Source organism: Notothenia rossii (genome assembly GCF_949606895.1).
Source record: "Notothenia rossii genome assembly, chromosome: 2".
Lineage (NCBI taxonomy): Eukaryota > Metazoa > Chordata > Actinopteri > Perciformes > Nototheniidae > Notothenia > Notothenia rossii.
The window spans coordinates 89,216,393-89,237,415 of NC_136904.1; the positions used below are offsets into that span (position 1 = coordinate 89,216,393).

The 21,023-nt window shown below is 38.6% G+C and overlaps 2 protein-coding genes across 5 annotated transcripts; both read right to left on the bottom strand.

Annotated features, from left to right (window-relative positions):
- Nucleotides 1-6,446: 6,446 nt before the first annotated feature.
- Nucleotides 6,447-11,281, bottom strand: cd28 (CD28 molecule). 2 transcript variants are annotated; one of them, XM_079661763.1, is made up of 6 exons: nucleotides 11,210-11,281; nucleotides 11,084-11,113; nucleotides 9,883-10,124; nucleotides 7,986-8,142; nucleotides 7,730-7,893; nucleotides 6,447-7,008 (listed from the first exon to the last, which is right to left on the bottom strand). In XM_079661763.1, coding segments are annotated over exons 1-6 (684 nt in total). In that variant the 5' UTR covers nucleotides 11,211-11,281; the 3' UTR covers nucleotides 6,447-6,918. The 2 variants fall into 2 exon arrangements, with proteins under 2 accessions (XP_079517889.1, XP_079517888.1); XM_079661762.1 differs by lacking the exon at nucleotides 11,210-11,281 and having other exon boundaries at nucleotides 11,084-11,176.
- Nucleotides 11,282-16,308: 5,027 nt separating this feature from the next.
- Nucleotides 16,309-20,454, bottom strand: LOC307026425 (uncharacterized protein). Of its 3 annotated transcripts, none has more exons than XM_079661811.1 (5): nucleotides 20,164-20,454; nucleotides 19,153-19,280; nucleotides 17,160-17,301; nucleotides 16,924-17,042; nucleotides 16,309-16,487 (listed from the first exon to the last, which is right to left on the bottom strand). In XM_079661811.1, the coding sequence occupies exons 1-5, from the start codon at nucleotides 20,300-20,302 to the stop codon at nucleotides 16,410-16,412; spliced, it is 606 nt and encodes a 201-aa protein (XP_079517937.1). In that variant the 5' UTR covers nucleotides 20,303-20,454; the 3' UTR covers nucleotides 16,309-16,409. The 3 variants fall into 3 exon arrangements, with proteins under 3 accessions (XP_079517937.1, XP_079517938.1, XP_079517936.1); XM_079661812.1 differs by having other exon boundaries at nucleotides 16,996-17,081; nucleotides 20,164-20,452; XM_079661810.1 differs by having other exon boundaries at nucleotides 16,924-17,081; nucleotides 20,164-20,438.
- Between the last annotated feature and the right edge of the window lie 569 nt (nucleotides 20,455-21,023).

A 21,023-nucleotide genomic window follows, 5' to 3' on the forward strand; every position in this document is an offset into this window, starting at 1 on the left:
AAATGAAAACACATGTGTAACTAAGAGCAAAATTAGTAAGATTTCCATGGAAACAGAATAAATAATGACCGATGGCTAACTTGTGTCATAGGTGGGATAAGTGTGTGGCCGCTTTCTTCATCTGTTAAGACACTGCACCCCTCTTCCTGTTCTGGGTTATTTCGGGACATATCTCTTCAACAAAAACAATAGAACAGACAAATAGAAACCACAGAGATAATCAGTATTAGTGTCTGTGAGAGAAAATGAGATTAGGAGCGTTTTGTCCATTTGTTGTTAAAAAAATGTTTGATTAGATGCAAGATTGTCAGTACTCATACAACAGTTCAAATAGGGAGGACAAGCTGCCAAAGAAACACAAATATATCAAGACGAGACAAAGCACTCGTTGTGTTCAGTAACCACAACCAAAATCCTACTTATTGTGCATTTAAAGGGGCCCTAGTATACTTTTGAGGGTTTTCTCTTCAGTCCTCATTTCCTGTAGTGTGTTACAGTGTATAGGAGCATGTAAATGTTCTGCAATGGCTAAAAATGTTTACTTTAACGTAGCGACATCACTACTGTATGTAATACTTGCGCTTTTATTGGCGAGCTCTACAACATATTGTACGTGATAGGGTAAGGGGCGGGACATCTCTAAGGAGTTGACCAATCACAACAGAGCCGGCCAGCTAACCAATCAGAGCAGACTGGACTCCGGTTTCAGACTAAGGGTGAAAAGAGGTGCTGCAGCACAGACAGTATGAGAAAAATAAAGAGCTTTTTAAACATTAAACAGCACATCTCACAGTAGAGACACTAAATACCAGTGACGTGCGGTGAGGTTCATGGCTGGTGAGGCACTGACTCTTTCAGAGTCAGATTTACAAATATTATATTTTGACCTTAATCAAAATATTCGGTTATTTTAAAAATCTTTTTTAGTCTGATGCTTCGATTCATTTTAAACAACAAAAGGATACCTAAAATACAAATATTGGATTGTTCTTCTTAGTAAGATCCCATTTTCATTACAATTGTGGTCTTACCTTGACTTGAAGATTAAGTCCATGCTCTCCTTCTGGACAACAATCTCTATTAGTTTTGTGTAAAAGTCCTCCTTATCTTCCTGTAGTTTCAAAAGTCTAGTTTGTTGTTTGTGTCTACCGTCTCTGCGTAGAATAACAGTAGCAACAACAACCTCTGGGCTCACGTGCGCCCCCTTCAGTGCGGCAGCGGTTATGGCTGCCTCTCCTGCTGCTTTTTTCCTTGCCGTTATATGATGAGACCAGCGAGCCTAAATATCATACGTTAAATAAGTTATTTAGAGACTATGGATGGCGAGGATAAATGTAATAAAGGGATCTACAAACATTACATTGGTGACCTACAGTGAGGTGGTAACAGGCATGCGCTTAGTGCCCGCTTTCCAGCCAGTTTCTGTGGGGTGCCACATTCTGAGGTGAGGCAGAGCTCATCTGTGCCTCACCTCAGCCCACAGTAACTGGCTGGAGCGCGGGCACAAAATAAGTGCCCGCGCTCCAGCCAGTTACTGTGGGCTTACGAGAGGCAGAGCTCGTCCCTGCCTCACTTCTCATCGCTACCTGTAGTTGTAGCGGAGGCTGATTTTGACTTAAAAAAGCGATTGGAATCATACATAAATCACACTTACATCATAGATCAGTGGAGACACTTTATTATTATTACTATTTAGTTTTTCTTTAGTTGTTTTTCCGTTACATGATTGGAGTATGACAGGCTCTGCCTCCCCTGACTGCACGTCGCTGCTAAATACAAATATCAACCTGAACATTTGCATAATATGTCCTCTTTCACATCTTTGGTTTTTGTCTCATACGTCCTTGGAGAAATCGGAAAAAAACATTTCATCATGGAATTAGTTGCAAAATGACTTGAAACGAATGGAATTGATCTCTAACTGCTTCTTAATCCAAAATGAAATAATAAGAGGCAGATTAAAATGTCTTATTTACCTGCGTTACAAAAAAAATAGATTTTCATATTTATGTTTGAAATTTGAGTTCCCTAGGCTTAATAATGTCCTTGTCATTGTGCCTCAACTAGGCTTTACATTGACAGGAGAGATAAACATGTGTTTTGTATTGCTGTCTGCACATAAGATTTCATTTGAAGGAAAAACTGAATTTCAATGAGGTTACAGAAAAAGAAAATCGTAATTGTATTTGCTTTATCTGTATGTGTCTGTCCTTTTGCTTTATAGGTGCATGCGTCCATTTTCCATCTTTATCAGCAGTCACTTTGAAACAACACCATTCTCTGATTATGTTGTGGAGTTAGCAGTTAGTTCACATCCTGTTTATCAGAGTGTGTGCTGGTGTGAAGGCTTTTCACATCTTTGCGTGAGACAAATAGAAACCACAGAGGCAATCAGTATTAGTGTCTGTGAGAGAATATGAGAGTAGGAGCGTTTGGATTGTCCTTTTGTTGTTAACAGCCTGTGTTTTTAGTCTTCTTTTCTTGATTGTAATCTTGCTTGTTTCCCTAAGAATTTGTAAAACGTCAGTATTTAAAAGTCTGCCACTTTGGTCCAAGCTAAATTCTTCAAAAGCTTTTTAGGAGATTGCATATTCCCCATCGGGTCAGTCATCATTCTCAATATGCAAAGTGCATTTAAATTCTCAACGCTGCGGATTTCTTTCCTGAAACCTCCTGACATTTTGCAGTGAGCTCAAGAAAGGTTTTTAGGACGAGTTTTTTTAGTCTACCGCAGACAGAGATGGTAAAAGTGCACAAATCATTTACTCAAGTAGAAGTACAGATACTCGTGTTTAAAAATACTCTGGTAGAAGTACTGACTAAACTTCTTCATTCAAGTAAAAGTAAAGAAGTATGGGCTTTGAAATGTACTTCAGTTAAAAGTACCCATAACTAGCAACTGTTTTAAAGAGTACCTGACCTCCCTTTATATTAATAGAACAATAATGTCATTGTTAGCTAATGAATGTTTCCATGGTAACCAACGGCAACGTGACAACGTTATCATTGGTCCCTCTTCTTTGGAGAAGACCAGGAAATTATGGATACACGCAGTGGCGTAACAAGGTTGTGATTGGCCCCGGTGCAAATATTGTTTTGGGGCCCACCCCCCCTTCGCCCCAAACATAAGCGCACACTGATGCGCTCACACACGCAGAGACATACACAACCACTCAGAAGCGCCACATGTTGGCTATCAACAACAACCTGCCCTGGCCTCCAACCACCACTGCCTGACAACGGCACAGCGAACTAAGAAGAGGAATACACCTGTTTCCTTGAAGTTTGTCTCTGGGGAATGGGCCGGTAGGCCTACATGGACCGGTTGCTATAATATAGCTTTTGATCTTGGCGTCGGGGGTCTCAATAGCGCCATAGAGTCCCCTATCGGTTGGGGCCCTTGGGGGAACTGTTGGACCACCGCCGGGCACAGCCAAATCCAGCCTCTCCTCCTGGCTGGCTGGAGAAGAAGGTTGCACGGCCACGGATACAGCTTCACTTGTGAAGCTAGATGGCAATAATGGTGGTGAGGCAGGTGAGCTATCGTTAGGCTCCGGCTGCATGTCAACATTGCTAACGTTAGCGCTCGATTTAAAAATAAAAAACGCCACTGGATACACGGATCGCGTTAAAATCACGATCCGCAATGACTCTAAATAATAATGATCACGCCACCGAACACAGATTAAAACTGAAGCCTGTTTTGAAAATGTAAGAAGTAGAAAGTATAGGTATTTGTTTTCAAAATGTAAGAAGTAAAAGTGGTCAGAAAAATAAGTAGTGGAGTAAAGTACTGATACCAGAAGAATGTACTTAAGTACAGTAACGAAGTATTTGTACTCCACTACTTCACACTTCTGACCGCAACCAACCAAAGTTTGTACTTGCTAACGTAGCTTTTTCTGCCCCTTTCAATGTGAACAGAAGAGACACCATGTGCGCTGTTAGTCTCATATTTAAAAAAGATCACATCCACCCTATCTTTATGAAAGCCAGCGTGTCACTCTTCATGTTTTGCCTTGAAGCATGGCTCTCCTCGCGTCTCATGGTCTGACGAAATGTCCTACAAACTTCTGATAAAGCACAACCTGATTCTATCTGACACATTTGTGGTACGTCCTTAAAGACGGAGACAGGAAATGACTAACGACTGAGAGTCACTGTGGCCGAGATGCTGCTGTCAGAAACCTGAGAGTTACGTCAGTATCGTAACTAGGGCGACTTTTATCAGATGAAAAAACAACCCGATAACCAACGTTTTATAACTCAATCTCATTACCGCTACGGATCATACTTGTGTCTCAAACAAGTGCAGTCTGCTGTAAATGTCTTTAATTGATTGACTGGTCCAGATGTTTTCAAAATCTTTGTCTGAGGAACTTTCCACGGACATATTTATTTTGTTTGTTTTTGGGTTACGGTTTGGGATTTAAATTCCCAAATGAATCCCATTCTTATATTATTTCTCCCAAAAAACACAATCATTTAGCCAAGATAATCTAATATTGCTGTTAGACATCACTTCAGATTAAACCAAATAGATATACAAAAGCTAGAGGACGTTTTGTGCTCATTTTCCGGTTTCATATTTATATTTAGCTCCTCTACTGGGACATGTCTCCATGCTTTAATGTTCAAAAAGCTCTTTATTGTTCTCATACTGTCTGTGCTGCAGCACCTATTTCCACCCTCTGTCTGAAACCAGAGCCCAGTCTGCACTGATTGGTTATGTGGGAGCCATGAAACGTGTATAGTAATTTGTTTTGTTTTAATATAAGATATTTGTTTGACCACTATTGATTGGTTGGCTTGGGTCACATAGATATGGGCGGCACTCATTATAATCCTGTTCGTGTGTGTGTGTGTGTGTGTGTGTGTGTGTGTGTGTGTGTGTGTGTGTGTGTGTGTGTGTGTGTGTGTGTGTGTGTGTGTGTGTGTGTGTGTGTGTGTGTGTGTGTGTGTGTGTAAGAGAGGGTGACACATACTGTAACGTTCACACCCATTTATATCCCTGTCTACGTCACAACTTCCAGCCCTCCCCCGTCTGCTCCCCCAACCACAGGCCCGCACCTCAACCAGCATCACGGTACAGCTCTATGATTGGCAGAGAGACGGGGGATACCTGAGTGACACCCTCAGCATCCTATCAGGGTCGCTACAATACTTTTTGTTGACCGCAAGTTTAATGATTGCTTTGATTACTATAACAATGTATATGTCCAAGGAAAATAAGTTGATCATCCCAGATTTCATTAAACTACATTATTTTTCAACAGAGTTTTTATTCTCAGCAAGTACTTTTTTGTAGCGTGTCACACACGTCATATCAAACAGGCCCGACCTCAGCCTCTCAGCGATTTTGTTTGTTTTCTGCTGTCGCTATTGGTTAGCTGCCTGGCTCTGTTGTGATTGGTCAACCGCTTAGAGATGTCCCTTCCCTTAGCCTATCACGTACAATGCGTTGGAGTGCTAGCCAATAGAAGTGCGAGTGTTACATAGTGATGTCACTATGTTGCAGAAGTAAACAAAGGAGGCCAATGGAGGGGTTTCATGAAGGGGGGGAGAGAAAACTCCCTCTGAGCCTTTGCAGCCCATTTACATGCACAAAAACCTATACAACACACAACAGGAAAGAGAAAACTCCAAAAAGATATGGCCTCTTTAAGTCACACCCATGGTCACAGTGGCATACATAATAAACCCTTTTCATTTACAGCCTAAAGCCCATATTGTAAATTTCTGCTGTGTGGCAACACTCACATGTCCCAGGTCACGATGTGGTTTCTAACTAACTGAACAAAATACTGATGTGGTGTTGGTGCTTCTATCTAGTGCAGTTTCCACAAAACAAAATACATAATCATCAAAAGGAAACTTACAGCATATCTGGTTTTATGGCCTTTGACAAACAAACTCCTGTTTGTCTTGCATGTCTGTGGTTCATGCTGATATTGGTCTTTCACTGTCTGTGCATTATGGGTTAAATGCGGTTAAAAGTGATCCTCTAAAGCCTGACTAGCATCCTCTAGAGTCTGCAGGTTTTATTACATGCAGCAGTATCGAAGAAAAAAAGCAGCATAAGGACCTCTGCGGAAATAAAATGTGAAGTTTGTCCAGATTCAACGAAAGGTCTTGTGGTCAGTGTTTTAAAAATGGGGAGTTGAACCTGCTTTTATTTATTGTGTATATGTGGAAATACTAGTGGCATGATGATGGTGCCAGTGCAAAGATGAAGGGCTCCACTGTTGCTTTTATTTCAATAATTAAATGATAACTTTAAATACCAATTCAATCTTTAACTTATATTTTGCCCTAAAGTTTGAAATGTATTGATATATATATATAAAGTGAATATAGAGTATAGATAAAGATATATATATAAAGTGAATAGATGTATTGATAAAAAAGTCATCATATTGCATGTTGTTAAACAATTGCAGTCAAGGATAGAGCCATATTGTGCATGTTTACATCAGAACTTGCTTACTTACAACTCATACTAAGGCAATCTCTTTCAATCAAGTAGTTTTCTTTATGGATCCACAGTTTTAGACTTAACAACACAATTCAATCCTTTACATGCGTTTATACATATCATTAAAAAACATGTTATCTCCATCAGCATCAGTTTTAATTAAAAAGTAGTTTGCAGTATTAGCAATACAAGTCAATACAAGATGTGTTTACTATAATGTAAACATAATTGTTCATTCTTAATCAGCGTAATATACACACAACAAAATGCAATTCTGATATTTGTTTTTCTTTCGGTAAAAAAAAGAAACTCATAACAGAGGTGATCTTTAATAAAGGGTAACGACCGACCCTATTTACTTTTATCCTCCATTCAAATCAATGGTACTTTAATGAGGCAAAGATGGACGAAATAGGCCCGACTTGACCATCAAATCCTGATTTTCATGCCAAGTTGTAACATGGAAATAAAGCAGCGTCCACCGTGTGAACCGGTCTGATAATCTCCCTCCTCCCTCGATCGCACTGTGAGGCCTGCAAATAAAAACACAGAGATTTGAATTGAGTAAACAATACATGATAACTACCTTTTATTATATTTCAATCATGGGGACAAGTAACAGAAACATCAATGCTTTATTTCAATATGTCCAAAACACATTCGCTCACTCAAATTGACTGTATACTGTAGCTACAATTATATTTTTATATAATTCTGACGCTTAAATGACTTTACTATAAAAAGCCACTATTCACTATCCTACTGCAGTTTCATTTGCCAAAAAATATAGACTTCCAAAATGTAATTGTATGTTTTTTATGTATCTATGATTATCTTTTAATTGGAAGAGCACACATTGACAATCTCTACAATATTTAATTTAAGTTCATGTACTGTAGCTAACAGCTGAGTGTTATTAGGGTGTTGAATGCAGACCTTTTTCAGGGCTATTTTATAATTTTTAAATCAGAAATAATACTTTATTTACTTTGGGGTAAGTTAGGTTTCATGACCGTTACTCTATTTGAGTATGTATGAATCAAATATACAAAAACATATCAAAAAATAATAAGTAAGAATGTGCAAAAATGTAATTAAAATGCATACAAACATAAGAAGTTAAAGTAAAAATGCTCAATAAAAGGTTACAAAAATGAATAACTTAGGCGTACAACAATCTTCCACCACTTCAATTATAGATATAAAATAATAACAATAAAATATAGGGAAACAAATTCAATATAATGCTCTGACCTGGAGGCACGTAATGACAATGAGGACGAACAGCACCAGTATCACCAGGACGATCACAGGAACACTGACTGGTGCCGCCGTCTCTTCATCCTCATCTTCCTCTCCTTCATCTTCTTTGTTTGAAATCTGTCTCTGAGCCTCCGGCGCCGGACAGTCAGAGCTGCCTGAGGACAGAGTTAAAGGATGAAGAGAGAGTAAGAATGATGTGTGAACGGTGGAATCAGTGGGGGCAATATTGTTGAAATATGCAGGTCACCTAAGATGTGAATGAGGGTGCCGTTTCCAGTGAACCGCAGGTACGGTGGAGGGTAGAAGATCTCTATGTCACAGCGATACAGATCTGTGTCTGTGGCTCTCAGTCCAGATACCGTCAGCTCCAGAGCGCCCTCTCTCCTCTGAGCAGAGCACTGCACCTAAAACGCCAGGAAAAACAATTTAATGGAAGAATTTAAAGGGGCTCTATTGTGCTTTGTGGGGTTTTTGCTTCCCTGCAGTGTGATATAAAGGTTTTTGTGCATGTAAATGGTCTGCTAAGGCTCATAACATGTAACAATCAAGCTTCTATTAGCTAGCGCTCCAACACGTGTAGGTGATAGGCTAAGGGAAGGGACATCTCTAAGCCTTTGACCAATCACAACAGAGCCGGGCAGCAAACCAATAGCGACAGCAGAAAACAAACAAAATCGCTGAGAGGCTGAAGTCGGGCCTGTTTGATATTGTGAAATCTGGGATGATCAACTTATTTTCCTTGGACATATACAATGTTATAGTAATCAAAGCAATCATTAAACTTGCGGTCAACAAAAAGTATGTGTCACCCTCTCTTCCACACACACACACACAGACCTCACGCAGGTGAACAGGATTATAATGAGTGCCGCCCATATCCATGTGACCCAAGCCAACCAATCAATAGTGGTCAAACAAATATCTTATATTAAAACAAAACAAATGACTATACACGTTTCATGGCTCCCACATAACCAATCAGTGCAGACTGGGCTCTGGTTTCAGACAGAGGGTGAAAAGAGGTGCTGCAGCACAGGCAGTATGAGAACAATAAAGAGCTTTTTGAACATTAAAGCATGGAGACATGTCCCAGTAGAGAAATATAAACCTAATATTGAGCAGATTATGGCTCCTTTAACATATAGTCTTGTTAAAGACACAATGTGTACTTTCTGCCACTAGGGGGCTCCTAATCACAAATAAGAGAAAGGAAGATGTAACAGCTGAATTTTCCATCCTCTCCAAAACAAATAGTCTAGATTCGTAAAACGCTGGTGGCCGAAGTACATTTAATTTATTTTTCTTACTAAAATTAGATAAGCCAAAAGTTATTTTTAAACTAGTTTTCTAGATTTTAGAAAATGTCTTTTCGATGGGCCTTTAACACTAGATTGCGCCACGGCAGGGCTGTGCATATGTCACTTTTTTTCAGTAGGCATGTCTGTGCAAACTGCATATGCACGGAAGTCATATGTCGATAAGTTAATGTATTTTTCTTTTAATATGTAGCATGTATGGGTTTTATCTCCTCTCCCTCTCGCACGAGGGAGTCTAGAACCAATTTCATTATCGGGACAATAAAGTATCGTTTCATATCATTTTGGTCAAAGTTGGAATAATTTAAAGGTCTCTTATTATACTGTTTATCATCAATATATTACAGGTCTCAGATTTATACAAAACATGTCTCTGAAGTGTTTGTCTCCAAACACCAAACAGATCATTGCAGCATTACCCATAATCCCCTCTGTTTCAGCCCTGTTTTCCAAAGTGCTGATTCTCTGTCTGTTACTTTAGATGAAAATAAGGAGCCCCTCCCCAGGCCCCTCCGAGAGATATTTGGTTACAAAGAACACTATGGTGCTCTAGGAGGAGATTAAGGTGACAAGGGTGGGGGGGGGGTTACCTTGGTTGCTGATTGGCTAATGGTTACACAAGCCAAAACATCGTTATGACATCATAAAGTGGCCAAAATCTGATCAGCCCATTTTCAGACAGGTTTTTATATAAATGTTTCTGGACAAAAAGAGAGAAAATCTTTGTTCCTGAAACTTTCAGAATCTCTTTCCACAGAGGGGACAGATGTTGATGTAGACGAGACATGACAAATAGGTGACCTTTAACATCCACCCCCTCAAATTTACCTTTCCCTCCTCCCCCGTCTCTATCGGCCCTGTGAGGTTGAGGATGGAGGAGCAGATCTTGGTGGATCCGTGGAGGCCTCGCAGCAGAGTCACCCGCAGGTCCTCAGGTTCAGGGAACGGGTACGACAGGTCGTTGTTAGGGAGGGGGCTCTGGTGGTGGAAGGGTTGGGGGTGAAGAAAGCACTGAACCAGAGCCGTACCATTGCTGCTCACCACTTTATAGGGCTGGACCACCTTCACAGCTGCAGAGAAACAGGGGAAATTGGGAAGAGACAGTTAGAAAACGGGCTGCTGTGTGTCACATTTTTAACCTTGAGATCATTTAAGGAATCCAAATGGCAACGGACAGGCAACATTTCAGCAGATTAACATTTTAGGCATAGAGCAAATATCAATTTATGGCGATAAACTTCAGGCCAAAAAGTATTTTTCATGCACAGATCCATTGAGAGACTCCCTGTTCTGCTTTCATGAAATGTATTTTATCTCCTGTTACAAAGGTGTATATAAAACATCTGATACACCTTCAAGTCTGGTTTTATAACACTTTATAGAGTTATATAAGGAGATATCCAAATTCCCAACTGTAAAACGAGACAGTTAGAAAATGGGCTGCTGTGTGTTAAAATTGTGTCTCCTCTTGTCATTATTTATTAAATCCATATGGCTCAGGACAAATCAAATATCACACAAATCAACATATCCACAGATTTACTTTTTTTTTACGTTATCAATTTATGGCAATAATTATTTTGTTTCCATGCACAGGTCAACCCTGCTGTTTGGCTTCCATATCATTCCTTTTGTCTTCTTTCAGAAAAGTATACTTAAAACATTAGTGTTGTTTTAAGTGTTGTTTTATAACACTTAATAGATTAATGCCAACTGTAAAGACCAGGAAGACATTTCAATAACAAGAAATTGGAACCTGGCATATTCCAATAATCACATTTCTGTTTTAAATATGAACATTCAATCTTGTTTTTAAATCAGAAACTTTAAGATATTCACTTGAATATGATATAAAGAATGGAAAAGTGACACATTTACATATTTGAGAGGCTGAAAACAGCAGTTTCTGCAATGTTTGTATGAAAAATGTATGTTAATTGAGTCTCAAAACAATTAACGATTAATATACAGTCATAGTCACTTATCACCACAACTCTTATCACATCTGTAATAATGTGTTTGTACTCACCGCTCCACGCAGGCAGGCAGAGGCTGAGCACTGTCAACACAAAAAGAGCCATCAGAGAGTCAGGATCTTCCTCTCACACACACCCTCACACTTTGATTTGAAGACAGCAAAAACACTGAAACTCACTATTTTATCCGTGCGTGTCCGTGCGTGTCACGGAAACTTTGTGCCGCCACAGGAAACTGTGAAGAGATGCTCTGCCGGTAAAGAGAGGCGGCAGCTTTAACCGGCTGCTTATTCTGCAGAAAAGATGAGAAGAACTTCATTCTGTGTTAACACTTAGCCAGAGTCAGCGTTATTTACAGCTTCCTCGAACAAGAACAATCAAAGACGCAACAGATAATAAGTAGAAAAGTTGCACATTAGAGTGAAAAGTTGAAAGAAAATGATTATGAAGAACTTCTAAGAACGTGACATCCATTGAATTCAATCCAGTTGTAAAACACATCCCTTCAGAAAAAAAGGAGGTTTTAAATCTTTTTTGCAGATAAGGCTTGTGGGAAAATGTGCATTAAGACGGCTCTTAAAAACTAAAAGTCTTTGCTGGTTGTTTTTTAAAATACAACGTTTTATTTATTAGCTTTAAAACACATCATTGCTAGTTTCCCTCAAAACAACAAACAAAAAACAATGACAAATAATACAAAAAATGTTATAAAATAGTACACAAAGGCAAAATAAAAACTAAAAGTAAGACACAGCACTCAGGGAGAGGTTTGCAGGTTTAATAAATAGTTAATATGTCTTGCTAAATCTCTCTGAATGTCCCGTGCATCAAGATTACAAATGTGATAAGAGCTGTGGTGATTCGTAACTATTACTTTATATTAATCGTCAATGGTTTTGAGAATCTATTAACATACATTTTTCCTAGCATCTCTGTGTATGTGTATTCACTCTCTGTCCTAAACGGCTTGTTGGAGCTCCTGTCCCGTCCCCCGTCCCCCCCCCCCCCCCCTGTGAGCCGGCGATACAGCGCGAAACTCATCCTGAGCACACAAACACTCACAGCCGATGTAAAAACAATAAGTGTGGCTTGATATTGAGTCAGAAGGTTTATAACGCTGTGAGAATGGGTCTGAGGAGAGCATTTCTCCACCATCCCAACTCATCTATTACCAGCCAGGTAGCTCTATGCAAGTCAATGGGACTCCCTGTTGGTTGAACATTTACGCTAAAGGCCCTGCTGTGTGAGGAGCTCTGCAGATTGGTCCATATTGGTTCCGGGAACCGCATGACGTCATTCGGTTCCCGGAAGAAACAAATGGAAAAAGAGAAATGTCCAACGAGGCGTTCTGGGGCAGCATAGACAGGTCTTCTCTGTGTTAGAGTTGTACTCCCTACAGGGTGTACTTTGAGGGGTTTTGACTCTGCAGACCGTTTACATGCAGAAAAACCTTCATAACACACAAGGGGACGGGTAATAACCGGAAAAGCATGACATGGGACCTTTAATGTTTCTGACTTAAAAACAAGACATTTGAAGATATTCTGATCAACTTCAACTTTGAGGAACTGTGTGTACTTTTATTTACAATGATATCACAGTCTGGTAAAGATCGGTATACAACACAACGTGTTTTTATCTAAAATACCTTTATTTAACTTTATTCTGTTTGCTAATTAAACTGTGTGTCATGTCCACGATGAGTTAAGTTGTTGGTCGTTATTTTCTCAAGTAAGAAACTATAAAACAATTGTTATATTGACGGATAAGAGTGAATTAATATGATGGTTAGATAAAAAAAATGCAGGCATATCCACATTCAAAAGGAAAAAAAATGTCATTGTAGTTGTAAATACCAACTGCTAAATGCTTTAAATAAAAAAAATGTTAAAAGTAACAGACTGACAAAAAATACTTTTCTATTTCCTTTAGCTCCATTTATTTTTACTGAATTAAATCAATACAAGTATAAAATCAATCAAGCCTTCACATCCCTTTACTGCCTTATTAGAGGTTCACAAAAGACATCCTATGGGTTTGAATGGAGTGTGTGTGATGCCATTTAAGTCTGATGTTACATCACATGTGACACTTTCAGATTTTTCATCACAGTTTATTCTTCTTTGGAATATGTTAAATACTTTCTGTGGTTTCATCTCATGCATTTCTTTCATGCGCACACTCTTGCTGTGCAACCATAAGGTGCAAGCCGTGGAACATATCTAGCTAGACACAGATAATGACAGAGCTGATGTTATGAGATTCGCTGTCCTCCCGACGTCACACACGTGTGTTTGGCCCGGAAACATTTTGTGGGGTTAAACCCGTTTTTACTGAAGTTACAGTCAACCCGGAAAACTGTGGTTTGTTTCTGCTGCTGTCATTGTTTCAGCACACTTTAATCAGAAACTGAAAAAACTGAAACGTTGACTTTAATTAAATGTATTATGTCAGCAGATTTCACATAACTGTGTAGGTTAGTTGAAATTAATGATATTAATATTAAATAACAATTTGGTTCAACTTAATAGAATGTCTTTCAACTAACCTAATACAGTGAAATCTGTTGACATCTGTCAATCTGCACTTGGGCGGTAAATTCATCTGATTTCAGTGTGGTTCAAACTATGGGTCTTCAACAGGGGGTTTGTGACCCCCAGAGGGTCCTCGAGGTTATTGCAGGGGGTCTGCTATTTAATCTGTGCATCAACCCAACACTGTAGCTTGTCTGTCACTGTCAAAGTATTCAAAAGGAGTGAAAATTGCGTTTTTCTTCACATTCAGAATACTTTATTGTCAATTAAATGTACATATAATAGAAATGTGTCTTTGGCACTGGCAACTAAGATAAAATAACGTCACCAGCACAACATAATTCGTACACTAAGTGGCAATCTTAATAAAAGTGGTTTCTTCAGTTTGGCATTACAGCGTGTCTGGATGCTTATCCAGTGAGAAACCATTGATAAGTATAAGAAAATAAAGTCGTAAAGTATGTGGTGATGATTTTGATGATGCTTTAATGACAAAAACACTTTATTTTTCACACAAACAAACCCCCCCCCCCCCCCGCCCCCAAGTACATTTTATCTGACTGTTTTAAAAAGTGTTGAGAAATGGATCTATTCAAAGCCATAACTGCAGTGTCCTTATTTTAGCGAGGATTATCTAATTTGCCTTCAAAATGAATACAAATGAAATAATCTGAAAGTTTATAAGAGCATCAAACTTGACTTTGCCCACTCCTCTGAAACTGATCATTTTATCTCACAGATCGGTCTCATCATCCACACATTTTCTTGCAGTCGTTTCTCAGTAAACCGCCTGAGACATTTCTGTACTCTTCAAGAAGTGATTTGACTGAGCATTACAAAATAACTCGTCTTTCTGATACCACATAATTTAGTCATCAGTCACATGTTATACAGTCACAGGTATTGCTTACGTGCAAAAAATGTATATATTCAAGCAATATCAAAGGTCACCTATTATGCAAAATCCACTTCTTCTTGTCTCTTCTACATCAACATGTGTCCCCTCTTCTTCTTGTCTCTCCTACATCAACATGTGTCCCCTCTTCTTCATGTCTCTTCTACATCAACATGTGTCCCCTCTTCTTCATGTCTCTTCTACATCAACATGTGTCCCCTCTTCTTCATGTCTCTTCTACATCAACATGTGTCCCCTCTTCTTCATGTCTCTTCTACATCAACATGTGTCCCCTCTCCTTCATGTCTCTTCTACATCAACATGTGTCCCCTCTTCTTCATGTCTCTTCTACATCAACATGTGTCCCCTCTGTGTAAAGAGACTCTGAAAGTTTCAGCAAAAAAGATTCTCTCTTTTTGTCCTGATCCATTTCTATAAAATCCTGTCTGAAAATGAGCCGATCAGATTTTGGCCACTTTATGATGTCATAACCAGTGCTTGAATTGGGCCGGTACTTACCGGTACGCAGTACCGGCACTTCTGATTTTTACCCATGTGGTACTGGCACTTCTTACTGAGTACCGGCAAGGTGCCGGTACTTAGTAAAATGCCGGTACTCAGCCGCCGGCGGCACGTCATGACGGCCCAGACTGGCCATCGGGAGGACCGGGAGGTTTCCCGATGGCCTGGCCTGAGGATTTCTTTTTTTATACGTATGTATTGTAAACGCAACGCTGCGCAAATGTGGGTCTGACTCTGCCTCACAGAGGGTGACTGGCTGTCTACACATGATGTGGCATGCTGACATGGCCACTTTCATACAGATCATACTAATGCCCTCGATTGGTCTCTGTGTGTAATTCAAGCTCGGGAGGGTGTGTGTTGGCGGTTGGCGCGAGCGAGCGAGAAAGCGCGCGCACCTGTTACGTGTATTGTTGTTAGCATCTTGTGCACTGCTAGCTAGCTGCGCTAACGGATATAAGGAGCTGTCTCAACAACAAGATGGGGGGAGAGTCCTCTCCTGTCAGACTGAGAGGCTGATAACTACAGCTCAGGTGAGGTAAATTACTCTCTGAGTGTTTAGATACATGAATAATACAAACAAAATGTTAACTAGGTGAAAAAAGGTAAGATAAACTTGTTGAGAGCTAAAACTAGTCTTTGCTGTTGCCTCAAAGAGGAGAAGGGGGAGAGGAGGGAGACAGGAGAGGCCGATTCAGGAGCCCAGACACACTCACAACTATAAATGAACCAAAAACAAATAAATAAACAAGTTTCAATGTTTTTTCATATTGGATATTGTATGTTATTGGTTATGGCCATGTACTTATGATTTTATGATTATTTAAATGTATACAGTTCTGTTTCATATGGGTGTAGTCTCTTTATTTCCCCCTGAAAATGCACCAGATTGATGCATTTAAGTCCAACATTTAGAAATCTTACCGGGGGAGCATGCCCACGGACCCCTCTATAGGATTTGAGGTCCACCCCCACTTATAAAAATAGCACTTTACCACTGCAACCCTCTAATCTCAGATGCACCCGGAGTCATTTTGTTTAAGTACAGTGAGCCTTTTCTAAAATATACAGTAAAGAGACAAACCCACCAGCATTATAGGATATACTTTGAGCCAAATACTTATTTTTGGGCTGTATAAAGAAATTGACTTGAAACAGTTGCTGATTTAGAGAACTGGCACCTTTTTTATTCCAATTCAAGCACTGGTCATAACGATGTTTTTCCAAACACTTCAGAGACATGTTTGTATAAAACTGAGAACTATAATATATTGATGAGAAACAGTATAATAGGTGAGCTTTAAAGAAATACACTATACAACATAACTGTGAAATAAATATGGATTTTATTTTGGAATATATACCACTACAATACTAGCTTTAATAGCAATGATTCGTCCTTATGATTGCCGCACGCTGTTGTTTAACTTAGCCAGGTTTCCTGAACTCTCCAGGTCTGGCGTTCATGTAATCGTTTGAATCCTCCTCATTTCTCCTCATGTTTTTCTAAAGGAATCAAACACAGAAGGAAAGGGAAGAGTTTCACTTACATGCTGACAAATGGATATTAAAAATCTGAATCAGAATATTGTATACAGCCCAGGGGAAATATGTTTCACTGTTGCTCCCTTTGAGAAATCAATAAAAAATAAAAAAAAATCAATAAGTAAATATAAAAAGATTCAATAAAATAAAACAAATAAAAAAATATCTAAAACAAAAGTGCAATAAAAAAATAATTTAAATAAATACATTCAATATTGAGATGTTCAACAAAAAAAGTGCAATAAGAAGATAAAATGTATATTTATATATATATACCGACATAAGACGTTTAGTAGAAATGTTCACATTGAACAATATCTAACAACAACACGTATGTACTAAATGTATATTATAACATGTCCAGGGTTTATGAGTCGCTCCATGTTCTCATATTTACCCATAAGACAATGGCAATGCAGGTGATTGACACGCTGTAGACCAATAAAACTGCACATCCCGCCCAAATCACCTCCTCTGGGATCAATGGAGACCTGAACGGACAGCTCTGATTGGCTGCTGGAACAGAGCCATTGATTTCAGGCAAAGACTGAAATTCTATGAAAAAAAAAAAATTTTATTTCATTTTATCAAAATATGACATATATATAATACTATATAAAGATCGCATGTTACCTGCCACGATGACTTCAGTGGCGTGACAGTCAACTGTGTTGGGGGGGGGCCAACTCTCCTCACTCCTGCAGAGAAACTCTCCACTGCTGTTGGCCGTCACTTCAAACTGACCCGAGAACAGCATGTCTGCAGGACCAGACTCCTGCAAAGAATAAATGTGAGACATGTGGTGTGTTATATTAGAGGGACACAGGATGGATGAATATGGGAAGTAATGACATTATGAGTTGGAGAAAGTGGTTAAAAAAGCTAAAATAATCACGGTTTCGTTGCAGAAGCTAGTGCTAGTGCTAGATGCTGATACTGTTTAGATGTTCTGCAGTGGTGTGTAGTGAAATATAATTTAATGTTCTGTAGTCAATTGAATTTATCTTAAGGTGTACAAACCCCACAACCTGAGTGTATTTGTACATCACTGCAGCACACTCCCAACACCAGAGGTCAGCAAAAAGAAGATCTGCAGCTTAATTTCAGAGCTTTAAATTTCAGGGGTTTTTTTGTTTGTTTTTTCAGTTTCTCCATTCACCAATTCCTGCGCACACATGTAATCATTTAGACATAGTAAGAATCAGAATCAGGCTTATGAAAGGGGAATACATCCATTAAAAACCGTAAGAAAAGAGTGCCATCTGTTTCTCTTAGGATACAATTCAGGCAAGTTTGCAAGATAGCTTTGGTTTATAATTATTATGACTGCTATAATTTAATAAAGTAATTAAAGAGCAAAGACATACACTCTCTGTTACCCCGGTTACCTTCACCATTAAATGAAGTTTTATAATATAGGTTGATTTATTTATATAGCACATTTCAGACTCAAAGTGCTTGACATAAGCATTAACACAATATATTAAAAACACATAGTTTAACCCTTTTGACCCATGATTTATCTCAGTCCATCCAATATTGTTTTAACTACATCATAACTAACGTATTATGCATTCATAACCGTACAATCCTGCTGTAATTTAATTTTAATGCTCCAAAAAACCACATATTTGAGTAAAATATGTGATTAAATTAACTCATCATATTTCCTACAGTGAAGACAGTGGATCATTACGTTATCTGACTATAATAGACTATTATTAGAATACAATAAAAAAGAGTTTGAAATGATTGTTACAGTGGATGAAGGGGGTGGGGGAGGGGTGTCTAAAGTCAAAGATGAATCTTGATTGGGCCAAATTTGACCCCGAGTCACCCCCAACAGACCCCAGACCCGAACACCAAATTATACACTTTTTTTTGAGAGACCTTCAGGCTTGGATGAAATTGTCAAAATCAGTTTTGTAGTGTTTATATAGCTGGAGGATATCATGAGGCCTTGTTCCGATACAAAAAACTAGAAGACCCGAACACAACATAAGGGTTAAAAAAATTAATTAATAAAAGACAATTCATACAAGAGATATGAAATGATATGAAATTCAACACTGCTAATTGAACTGCAGTTGAAGGACCTCTAGAAAAGCAGTGGTAAAGAAAAGGGGTTTTTAGCCACGATTTAGAATAACTCATTGGGGCATGATGATTAGGAATAAAAAAACACGCTTTGAACAAATCCCATATCTGCACAAAGGTATTTACGTTCACCCCATCCTCTCCCTTCCCCTTTGACTCAATTTTTAAATCCTCATCTTGCCTCTTTTCCCTTACAAATCCAAATCTTTAGTTGTGTGAGTTTTTTCTGTGAAAGAGCAACGACTCCCAGGCATTCGGTCGAGTTAGTGCTGCTCTCTAGTGGTCGCTCGCTGCATGCATTGTGTGCGCAAAGAAGTTCATTGCAGCTGTGTTGGACTTTCTGTGCAAACTAGAGTTTATGTGTCTGGGGTTTCTCTGTAAAAAAAAAAAAACGTTCATGAAATATCAGCGCAGTCTTTGAGCAGAAACTGTGGCTTCCTGATGTGGCGAGTCTTCTTGTAGCATCAGTCAAATATATTAAGAAAGAAAATATTACGATAATCCTTCAAATCACAAATCATTGACTAACCTTTTTCATATGTATTCGTCCGAAGGAGCTGTCGTTGAAGAAGAGCTGGTAGTTTGTTTCTGTTCTCGTCGTCGATGGACAGGAGACGTTAACTTTAGCGAGTTTTGAAACGGTGAGGCTCGTCAGAACTGACAGAAAAACACAAGAAACAGCCGGTTTGTGATGAGAAGAAATGTCACGGGGTTTCTGTCATTGTGTGTCGAGTTTACTGAACTCAACAACACCCGTAAAATCTAGATCACATTAGCTTTGCCAGACGCTCTCGGCAACAATGGAACAATTTGTCTCTTTTTGACCCCTTTCTTACAGTTTCATTTTTATAAATAAATTGTTTGCATTTTTTCTTTTTATTATTTAAAGTATTACAAAAAAAAAATGTGTTAATACTTTAGCTACCCACTGTAAAGAAATAAAATATTATTTAGAAAACACATTAAAAAAAGAATAGAAATAACAACAGAAAAATATAAACATATATACAAAAATCTAAAATACATATAAAAAAATAATAATAATAAATATATATATATATATAATCAAAATATAATTCTAAATTGTAATACATATATATTTAATACAAAGTGGGTATAAAATTGGCCAAACTGGCAACACGGAAAAAGAGGCAAAAAATGTAGTGTATATATTTTGTTCTTAATGTGGAGGAGTTTCATTGGACCTGCACGCAAAGGTTCATGTGATATCGTAGGAAAGGTTATTCAAAAATGTTCTTCCGTTATTGTAAACCAACATGTGTACGAAGAAGAAGAACAATACTTTTTAAAGTCATGGTTTGGATTAAAATAAGTGTGGAAGTGGCGCATTTATGTGACACATAAATAAATGTCTGGCTCAAAATAAATAGTGTTGAATACAGACAAAGAAAACTCAGATCATTAACAAAGCACATCAGAAAGCTGCAATGCCGGTGTAAATAAATCTCTGTCCGAGCAGCTTCAGCCACGCTTTACTGGGACAGCTCTGGTATAATTCACCAACATGACATCTTCTTACCTGAGCATGTGGGGTCTTTTCCATCACTCAGACACACCATCAGCATCCACAGGACCCCCGCTCTCATCATGCTTCTGATTGTGTTCTGTTGTTTATTTGTGTTTGACAGACGTCTATGTCGAGGAACGTTTTCTTCCATACAGTACGAGGTGCGAGGCTGTGCCACGATGCCAGGCGGCACAAGTGCAATCTGTGTGCAATATTACAGACGTGCAACTCCTGAAGAGACTATAAGAGGAACACACTTCCTGTGTGTGGCTGAGAAACCAAAGACACACACACACACACACACACACACACACACACACACACACACACACTATGTATCTGGCTTACACAGACTGTTGTTGAATTAGCTTTTCGTTGATTTCAAATAAGAATAACATTATGCCAGAGTTATAGTTTAATGAGTAACTTCACACAAAACTCAAAGACAGTGAAGTGAGTTTTGAGTTTGGTATCAAGTTCCCACACAGTCTTATATCAAACTGTTGGCGTGTTTTCATCACACCTTCATTACACTCCTACATCTCTGCGGCAAAGTAAGAATTTCCACCTACCACTGCTATGTTTCCCCTTTAATTACTTATTTCACTATGTTGCATAGTACTGAAAATGTTTGTACCATCAACTGAGAATGAAAGTGTTTTGTTTAAAAAGTATTTGTTCTTGTTTAATGTTACTTAGAAGTGCATTAATGATTTCCCTACAAAAAAAGTCAGCCTTTCATATTATATTCATTTCTTTCATACCACTAACTTATAGTTATATAAATGTTATATTTTGGCCTTATATAGTAAGCTCTTTGTGCATACACTGAGTTTTACCTCACTCGATCTCTGGTTGCTTTGCAATGTAGA

Excerpts from the sequence above, each read along its gene's own strand:
- cd28 (XM_079661762.1), bottom strand. The coding sequence starts at position 11,135 with ATGGCTCTTTTTGTGTTGACAGTGCTCAGCCTCTGCCTGCCTGCGTGG. Across the intron at positions 8,143-9,882 it reads AGACGGGGGAGGAGGGAAAG|GTGCAGTGCTCTGCTCAGAG; the intron begins GTAAATTTGAGG and ends CTGGCGTTTTAG. Across the intron at positions 7,009-7,729 it reads TTGTCATTACGTGCCTCCAG|GCCTCACAGTGCGATCGAGG; the intron begins GTCAGAGCATTA and ends TTTTATTTGCAG.
- LOC307026425 (XM_079661810.1), bottom strand. The coding sequence starts at position 20,302 with ATGGAAGAAAACGTTCCTCGACATAGACGTCTGTCAAACACAAATAAA. Across the intron at positions 19,281-20,163 it reads AAAAGACCCCACATGCTCAG|TTCTGACGAGCCTCACCGTT; the intron begins GTAAGAAGATGT and ends TTTTTCTGTCAG. Across the intron at positions 17,082-17,159 it reads CACTGAAGTCATCGTGGCAG|AATTTCAGTCTTTGCCTGAA; the intron begins GTAACATGCGAT and ends TTTTTTTCATAG.